Source organism: Pteropus vampyrus, unplaced genomic scaffold, assembly GCF_000151845.1.
Source record: "Pteropus vampyrus isolate Shadow unplaced genomic scaffold, Pvam_2.0 Scaffold131, whole genome shotgun sequence".
In the NCBI taxonomy this organism is placed as follows: domain Eukaryota; kingdom Metazoa; phylum Chordata; class Mammalia; order Chiroptera; family Pteropodidae; genus Pteropus; species Pteropus vampyrus.
This window is the reverse complement of record NW_011888912.1, coordinates 1821786-1831107: the sequence shown is the minus strand read 5'-3', so window position 1 is coordinate 1831107 and position 9322 is coordinate 1821786. Positions and strand designations below refer to the sequence as shown.

General features: G+C 61.4%; 1 protein-coding gene across 1 annotated transcript in view; it reads left to right on the top strand.

Annotated features, from left to right (window-relative positions):
• The first annotated feature begins 31 nt into the window (after positions 1–31).
• CACNA1S (calcium voltage-gated channel subunit alpha1 S) overlaps positions 32–9322 on the top strand; it is a 36755-nt gene continuing 27464 nt past the window's right edge. Inside the window, exons 1-8 of the mRNA XM_023534768.1 lie at positions 32–139; positions 299–451; positions 1451–1656; positions 2735–2838; positions 2997–3142; positions 3503–3584; positions 8081–8241; positions 8722–8947. Coding sequence (XP_023390536.1) covers positions 52–139; positions 299–451; positions 1451–1656; positions 2735–2838; positions 2997–3142; positions 3503–3584; positions 8081–8241; positions 8722–8947 — 1166 coding nt within the window. The 5' untranslated portion in view covers positions 32–51. The remainder of the gene's footprint in view (positions 140–298; positions 452–1450; positions 1657–2734; positions 2839–2996; positions 3143–3502; positions 3585–8080; positions 8242–8721; positions 8948–9322) is intronic.

Here is a 9322-nt window from a genome sequence, read left to right as displayed (position 1 = left end):
TTCACCGTGATCCTGGAGCAGGTCAACGTCATCCAGAGCAACACGGCGCCCATGAGCAGCAAGGGGGCCGGCCTGGACGTGAAGGCCCTCAGGGCCTTCCGCGTGCTCCGACCCCTGCGGCTGGTGTCCGGGGTGCCCAGTGGGTGGCCGTGCCTCGCAGCCCCGCCCTCTCCCCCAGCCTGCTCCCTCTCCCAGTTCTGGGTCCCCCCACCCGGTGTCCCAGGGTCCCCCTGGGGTGTGGGGAGCGGGGGGCCGCGGGGCCACCAGGGGAGCTGACCCCCGCCCCCACCTGCCGCAGGCCTGCAAGTGGTGCTCAACTCCATCTTCAAGGCCATGCTGCCCCTGTTCCACATAGCGCTGCTGGTCCTCTTCATGGTCACCATCTACGCCATCATCGGCCTGGAGCTGTTCAAGGGCAAGATGCACAAGACCTGCTACTTCACTGGGACGGGTGAGCGGGGGCTGGGCGCCGGGCGAGGCCTCGGGGCCCCCTCCTCGCCCCCGCAGGTCGCAAGGGCGTGGGCGACACCAGGTCTCAACCCGGCTCAATCGGCAAACTCCGCCACAGCCTTCGGTGTCTCCCCTCCCGGCCCAGCCTCTCCCTGCCCCCATGACAGTCCCTGTCCTCTGACAAGTGGGCTCAGGACAGAGAGCCGGCCTCCCTGTCACCAGCTCCCAGCTGCATCTGAAGGCCTCGCCTGTTCTCACGCCTTCCTGGCCAGTGCTGATGAGCCTGTCCCCTGGGGGCTGCCCGACGTGAGGGGTCGGGGGCCCTGCTCAGAGTGCAGGGCCGTCCTGGCTCCAGAGGTCAGGTGGGACGTCCAGCTCCATGAGCTGGCCTGGTCTCTGAACACAAAAGGGGATTAAGACACCCGACATAGAAGGGCCCAGGATGCCCCTGGAACTGAGGCATTTTAGGGATGCTGAGGGCACCCCCCGAGGCACAGAGGGGACTGCAGGCTAAGGGCTGTTGGGGATCCCCGAGAGCAGCCCCTGCCCCAGACACGGGAGGTTCCCATGTCCCTTACAGCCCCCCGCTCCGGGGCGTCTCCCCGTCAGCTCCCAAGCAGCTCTCAAGTCGGAACCTGGGGGACCCCGCCCCAGCCCTCCACCCTCCCAGGCTGAGGCCTCCTTTTTAAAGCTCTGTGGGGACAAATGACACTGATATGCTACCTGCCACCTGCTTGGGAGGTCGCCCTTCACAGGGAGATGATCCTAGGAGCTCTGTGAGGCCCTGGGGCTAAGGCGTGGTCACTGCAGCGCACGGATGCCCGCTGCGGGGCCTTGGCCCCGGACCCCTCTCCACCCACCGCGTGCGCTCCGTGCGGTGTGGTCCTTTGCATGCCCAGCTGCCGTGTCTCAGACCTGCCGCCAGTGATGCTAACGACTTCTCTCCCATCGTTGCCCACCAACCCCTGGGTCTGACGCTCCCGCCGCCTCCCGGCTGCAGACATCGTGGCCACGGTGGAGAACGAGAAGCCATCGCCCTGTGCCAGGACGGGCTCCGGCCGGCCGTGCACCATCAACGGCAGCGAGTGCCGGGGCGGCTGGCCGGGGCCCAACCACGGCATCACCCACTTCGACAACTTCGGCTTCTCCATGCTGACCGTGTACCAGTGCATCACCATGGAGGGCTGGACCGATGTCCTTTACTGGGTGGGTTGGGCCGCTGCCTGCCGCTCACCTCCCTTCATTCCAGGTGGGGCGGGGGCCGGGGGTGGGGCTGGGGGCGGGGCTGGTGTGCTGGCCACCCACGTGAGTGGCCCTGCTCCTTCTCACTGAGAGATCTGTCCAGGGGCTCAGCCCCCCTGCACTCACCCTCAGGTATGTGTCCCAGCATGCTGTGGGCAGGCCCCAGCGCACAGCCAGTCTATGCGGGACCCAAGGGGGCAGACGAATGAGAGCCAGGAGCTCCGTGGTCTGGCTGTGCTCAGTCCCTCCTTGTCCCTAAGCCTGGCTGTGACGGCTCCTCCCTGATGGCCTGGAGTCTCAGATTTCGCTTCGGTGCATCTCTTATTTAATCCTCCTACAAGAGAAGGCATCGTCCCCATTCCACAGCTAGGGAAACTGAGGCTCAGAGGGGTTCCGGAACTTGCCGGCAGTTACGGAGCTTGTGAGTAATCGGTCCGAGAACTCCACTCGAATGCGCCTGGCTCCAGTCCCGGCCTTAACCACAGCGTGGCTCTGCCTGTGCGGAAACATCGTCACACTGTCAAGTGCTTCGCAAATATAAAGGATTAGTTAGAACAGTTCTTGTGGGTCCCTGTTGTGGGAGCAAATCAGTCAGCATTTGAAAGGACTGTCACTGTGTGATTCTAGCTCTGCTTCAAGGAGGCAGTGCAGGTCAACATCCTCTAAATTAGGCAGATGGGATAATGTTCGGAGGTGTTGGGTGACTTGTCTCGGGTCACAGAGGTTGTCCGCGAAGGAGGTGGCCAAGCTCAGGCCAAGACTTTGTACTGTTTCTTTTGCTTTGAAAAATCTTGGCTGTAAAGAACTCAAACGGAAACGGCACCCGTGAGAGTCAGGCCGGGGAGGCGTCTGGGTGGCGGGAGAAATGCGTCAGTCGTACTGGGCCCGAGGACAGTCGGCAAGGGCCTCTTGGGAGGTCCTTTACCTCCAGGTCCCGGGTCCTCGGGACAGAAAAGTCCCCTCCCATGGCCCAGAGGGCCTCTCTCCTTGTGAAATGGGGGGCTCGGGGCAGGGGAGGGGACTCTCAGCTCTGTCCGACCAGGTCAACGATGCCATCGGGAACGAGTGGCCATGGATCTACTTTGTCACCCTCATTCTGCTGGGCTCCTTCTTCATCCTCAACCTGGTGCTGGGTGTCCTGAGCGGGTAAGGCAGCTCCTGGGAGGGGAGGGGAGGGTGCCTGCACCCCCGGTGACTCCCGGGCCAGAAGGAGGGGGCGTAGCCAGCCGCAGAGGGTGCCCGGTGTCTCCTTGGGAGGCGCAATCCTCCCTGCACCCCTCCGCCCTCCCCCTGCCCCGTTGCAGGGAGTTTACCAAGGAACGAGAGAAGGCCAAGTCCAGAGGAACCTTCCAGAAACTCCGGGAGAAGCAGCAGCTGGACGAGGACCTCCGGGGCTACATGAGCTGGATCACGCAGGGCGAGGTCATGGACGACGAAGACTCGCGAGAAGGTTCGGGCCCCTTCGTGGCCTCCGTGCCCGCTGCTGCCCTTCCCGGAAGCCTGGCGGGCCCGCCAAGCAGGCAGCACCGCCTGTGGCAGATGAGGAGGCCGAGGCCCTCAGGGGCGAGTGCCTTGCCTGACGCCGACGGCTCACAGCGGTAGCCCAGGTGTGCCCAGGGCTCTCCCTGAGGTGCTGGGCGCCCCACCGCCCCCGCCCCAGGCTGCTGGAACCCAGTCCAAGGAGAGCGGAGAGACCCGGGCCCACCTGCAGCCTGCTGTCCGAGGGGTCTCCGGTCAAGGGCCCTGCCCAGCTGTGTCCAGCTCAGAGAGGGCCTGGAAGCCTGGCTCACTGTCTCGCTCTCGTCCCCAGGAAAGCTGTCTCTGGATGAAGGTGCTTCGGACACTGAGAGCCTTTTTGAGATCGAGGGTTTGGACAAAGTCATCCAGTTCGTGTGAGTGTCTGCCCATCTCCCCGGGTCCCCCCAGCCCCGGGCTCGCTGAGACGTGACGCTAGAACCCGGCTGCTTCCCTCCTAGGTGGCTTTAGGGTCACTGCCCCCGTCCATTAGTGCAGTCGAAGGCGCTGAGCCAACGACCTGCTCAGAGACCGCGGCTGGGCAGCGAGCTCACCTGGCCGCTGCCCTCTGCTCAGAGTGGAGCTGGGGGGACAGTTAGTCCCGGAACCTCTGCAGGGGAAGAGGGGAGGCAGCAGGGGAGCTTTGCAGGAAGGAGGCTGGCAGCCTGTGCCTTTGTCTCGAAAGGACAGTGTGTTTGTCTGGTTGGCTGCTTCCTGTTACAAATTCAAACATAATCGTAATTTTGAAAGATCAAACAGCAGAGAAACACATCAAAGAAAAGATGAGGCCCCACCGCCCTGCACAGAGGTAACCATGGTAACAGACTGGCACCCTTCGAGCCTTTCCACGTTCATCTCTCTCTCTCTCATGCACACACACACACGTGCACACACGCACACCAGGTTTTCTGGTTTTTTGATTTTGATTTTTAAATGATAGGGTTACTTATATTAACTCCTGTCACTTCAGAGCCTAGAGCAGCACCCAACACACAGGAGGTGCTGCCAGGTATTTGATGAATAAATGAATGTGATATGTATATTACCCAGTCACTTACATTTTTTAACTTAAAATTATCTATTAAGGGCAACTTCACACCTATACACACACATCTTTCTTTCTTAAGACTATTTTTTTTTAGAGCGGTTTGGGATTCACGGAAAAATTGAGCAGAAGGTACAGAGACACATACTCCCTGTCCCCCTGTCCCCCACCACACATAGCCTCCCCCATCGTCACGCCCTCGCCAGAGGGCACATTTGTCACCATCGATGGACCCACATGGACACGTCACGATCACCCAGCGGCCACAGCTGACATCAGGGTCGCTCTTGGTGCTGTGCATCCTGTGGGTTTGGACAGACGTGGAATGACGTGAAAACGTCATTACGGAATCACGCAGAATACTTCCACTGCCCTAAAGAACCCCCCACTCTCCACGAGGCCTCCCTCCCAACCCCCCCGCGAGGAACCCCCGATCGGCTTGCTGTCTCCGTAGTTTTGCCTCTTTGCTCTCCAGGAAGGGGGCGCTGAGCGTGAAGGCGCCCTGCCCGCCACCCCCAACACCCGATACCATTGATCTGCCAACGAATCGCTTTTACACCGGGCAAAACCTGGCTTCTCGGTGTTGCCTTCACTAAAACGAACATGCGTGGAGCCCTCCCCGCCAGGCTCCGAGCCGAGCGCTTGGCTTGTGTCCTGTCAGCCACGAGGCTGCACCCTGCTGTGCTCCCGGGGGACAGGGAGGACCTAGCTAGTGAGAGACAGGGAGCAGGTCGGCCGGCTTCACGGCCAGTGCCCTCGGCCTCTCCCGTGCGGGCGGAGGGGACAGGGGCTCAGACTCGGTGGGGAGCTTGTGAGTAATCGGTCCGAGAACTCCACTCGAATGCGCCTGGCTCCAGTCCCGGCCTTAACCACAGCGTGGCTCTGCCTGTGCGGAAACATCGTCACACTGTCAAGTGCTTCGCAAATATAAAGGATTAGTTAGAACAGTTCTTGTGGGTCCCTGTTGTGGGAGCAAATCAGTCAGCATTTGAAAGGACTGTCACTGTGTGATTCTAGCTCTGCTTCAAGGAGGCAGTGCAGGTCAACATCCTCTAAATTAGGCAGATGGGATAATGTTCGGAGGTGTTGGGTGACTTGTCTCGGGTCACAGAGGTTGTCCGCGAAGGAGGTGGCCAAGCTCAGGCCAAGACTTTGTACTGTTTCTTTTGCTTTGAAAAATCTTGGCTGTAAAGAACTCAAACAGAAACGGCACCCGTGAGAGTCAGGCCGGGGAGGCGTCTGGGTGGCGGGAGAAATGCGTCAGTCGTACTGGGCCCGAGGACAGTCGGCAAGGGCCTCTTGGGAGGTCCTTTACCTCCAGGTCCCGGGTCCTCGGGACAGAAAAGTCCCCTCCCATGGCCCAGAGGGCCTCTCTCCTTGTGAAATGGGGGGCTCGGGGCAGGGGAGGGGACTCTCAGCTCTGTCCGACCAGGTCAACGATGCCATCGGGAACGAGTGGCCATGGATCTACTTTGTCACCCTCATTCTGCTGGGCTCCTTCTTCATCCTCAACCTGGTGCTGGGTGTCCTGAGCGGGTAAGGCAGCTCCTGGGAAGGGAGGGGAGGGTGCCTGCACCCCAGGTGACTCCCGGGCCAGAAGGAGGGGGCGTAGCCAGCCGCAGAGGGTGCCCGGTGTCTCCTTGGGAGGCGCAATCCTCCCTGCACCCCTCCGCCCTCCCCCTGCCCCGTTGCAGGGAGTTTACCAAGGAACGAGAGAAGGCCAAGTCCAGAGGAACCTTCCAGAAACTCCGGGAGAAGCAGCAGCTGGACGAGGACCTCCGGGGCTACATGAGCTGGATCACGCAGGGCGAGGTCATGGACGACGAAGACTCGCGAGAAGGTTCGGGCCCCTTCGTGGCCTCCGTGCCCGCTGCTGCCCTTCCCGGAAGCCTGGCGGGCCCGCCAAGCAGGCAGCACCGCCTGTGGCAGATGAGGAGGCCGAGGCCCTCAGGGGCGAGTGCCTTGCCTGACGCCGACGGCTCACAGCGGTAGCCCAGGTGTGCCCAGGGCTCTCCCTGAGGTGCTGGGCGCCCCACCGCCCCCGCCCCAGGCTGCTGGAACCCAGTCCAAGGAGAGCGGAGAGACCCGGGCCCACCTGCAGCCTGCTGTCCGAGGGGTCTCCGGTCAAGGGCCCTGCCCAGCTGTGTCCAGCTCAGAGAGGACCTGGAAGCCTGGCTCACTGTCTCGCTCTGGTCCCCAGGAAAGCTGTCTCTGGATGAAGGTGCTTCGGACACTGAGAGCCTTTTTGAGATCGAGGGTTTGGACAAAGTCATCCAGTTCGTGTGAGTGTCTGCCCGTCTCCCCGGGTCCCCCCAGCCCCGGGCTCGCTGAGACGTGACGCTAGAACCCGGCTGCCTCCCTCCTAGGTGGCTTTAGGGTCACTGCCCCCGTCCATTAGTGCAGTCGAAGGCGCTGAGCCAACGACCTGCTCAGAGACCATGGCTGGGGCAGCGAGCTCACCTGGCCGCTGCCCTCTGCTCAGAGTGGAGCTGGGGGGACAGTTAGTCCCGGAACCTCTGCAGGGGAAGAGGGGAGGCAGCAGGGGAGCTTTGCAGGAAGGAGGCTGGCAGCCTGTGCCTTTGTCTCGAAAGGACAGTGTGTTTGTCTGGTTGGCTGCTTCCTGTTACAAATTCGAACATAATCGTAATTTTGAACGATCAAACAGTAGAGAAACACATCAAAGAAAAGATGAGGCCCCACCGCCCTGCACAGAGGTAACCATGGTAACAGACTGGCACCCTTCGAGCCTTTCCACGTTCATCTCTCTCTCTCTCATGCACACACACACACGTGCACACACGCACACCAGGTTTTCTGGTTTTTTGATTTTGATTTTTAAATGATAGGGTTACTTATATTAACTCCTGTCACTTCAGAGCCTAGAGCAGCACCCAACACACAGGAGGTGCTGCCAGGTATTTGATGAATAAATGAATGTGATATGTATATTACCCAGTCACTTACATTTTTTAACTTAAAATTATCTATTAAGGGCAACTTCACACCTATACACACACATCTTTCTTTCTTAAGACTATTTTTTTTTAGAGCGGTTTGGGATTCACGGAAAAATTGAGCAGAAGGTACAGAGACACATACTCCCTGTCCCCCTGTCCCCCACCACACATAGCCTCCCCCATCGTCACGCCCTCGCCAGAGGGCACATTTGTCACCATCGATGGACCCACATGGACACGTCACGATCACCCAGCGGCCACAGCTGACATCAGGGTCGCTCTTGGTGCTGTGCATCCTGTGGGTTTGGACAGACGTGGAATGACGTGAAAACGTCATTACGGAATCACGCAGAATACTTCCACTGCCCTAAAGAACCCCCCACTCTCCACGAGGCCTCCCTCCCAACCCCCCCGCGAGGAACCCCCGATCGGCTTGCTGTCTCCGTAGTTTTGCCTCTTTGCTCTCCAGGAAGGGGGCGCTGAGCGTGAAGGCGCCCTGCCCGCCACCCCCAACACCCGATACCATTGATCTGCCAACGAATCGCTTTTACACCGGGCAAAACCTGGCTTCTCGGTGTTGCCTTCACTAAAACGAACATGCGTGGAGCCCTCCCCGCCAGGCTCCGAGCCGAGCGCTTGGCTTGTGTCCTGTCAGCCACGAGGCTGCACCCTGCTGTGCTCCCGGGGGACAGGGAGGACCTAGCTAGTGAGAGACAGGGAGCAGGTCGGCCGGCTTCACGGCCAGTGCCCTCGGCCTCTCCCGTGCGGGTGGAGGGGACAGGGGCTCAGACTCGGTGGGGCCAGGGCCGGTCGGGCAGGGCTCGGAGCAACCCGGCTCCCCGCCCTCATCCTGCTCCGTCTCCTGCCTCAGCCGGCACGGGAGGCGATGGAACCGCGTCCTTCGCTGGAAATGCCGCGAAGTGCTGAAGTCCAGGGCCTTCTACTGGCTGGTGATCCTGATCGTGGCCCTCAACACCCTGTCCATAGCCTCCGAGCACCACGCCCAGCCTCTCTGGTTGACCCACCTGCAAGGTGAGACAGGCCAGGAAGAGGACACATGCGGCCGATGGCCAAAGCCAGCCAGAGGCCGTTCGGGTCGTGTGGAAGAGATGCGGACGTTGTTCTGCAGACATTCCTCCTTGGGGAAATGGCAGTGACTCGCTGGGGAAGGACGTGGTGTCAGGCAGCCAAGGCGCCCAGTGCCCAGTGCTTCTGGGGGGCAGGAAAGCAAGGGTCCGCTGCCCCTGGACCTGGCAGCACGGAGCGGCAGGTGACTGGTGCCGAGCCGAGGGGGCGCCTCTCAGGGTGGCCGGGCCGCTTGGCTCTTTAGAAACCTAGGTTCCTGTTCCTCCGATGGGCGAAAGTTTACCAGGTTCCAGGGTTTTGAGAGTGGAAAAACGGCCGATGGCTTGGAAACGTGGGCGGGCGTCCTAGGTGCAGGGCCCAGCCAGGAGAGGGCCCGGGGGGCGGGAAGGGCAGCAGAGCAAGGCCGCGCCCCGCTGTCGCCCCCAGACGTAGCCAACCAGGTGCTGCTGTCCCTCTTCACCGTGGAGATGCTGATGAAGATGTACGGCCTGGGCCTGCGACAGTACCTCATGTCCCTGTTCAACCGCTTCGACTGCTTCGTGGTGTGCAGCGGCCTGCTGGAGCTGCTGCTCGTGGGCACCGGCGCCATGAGCCCCCTGGGCATCTCCGTGCTGCGCTGCATCCGCCTGCTCAGGATCTTCAAGGTCACCAAGTGAGCGGCCGCCGGCCCCAGCGCCCTGGCTGGTCCACAGACGTCCCGCCTCCGGGCCTGGGGTCCCACGAGCCCACGGAAGTCACCTCCCCTCTGCGAGAGGGACTCCGTGCCACTGACCTCATTCCTCTCGTGTCTTCTCACCTCGGGGAGGCGGCGGAGCAGAGGGAGGACAGAGGGCAGGGGGCCGGGAAGCGGGGCTGGCCCGAGAGCTCCGGGGTTTGTGAGCGCCTGTCTGAGCTGGGCGCCCGCCAGACGTGGGTGCCGGGGTCAGAGGGACACGGCTTCCTCTCCCCGGCGTTACAGCCCAGGCTGCAGCTGGAAGCCAGCCGGGGTCCTGCTAACGGGTGTGGAGTGACAGCGGAGATCCATGCT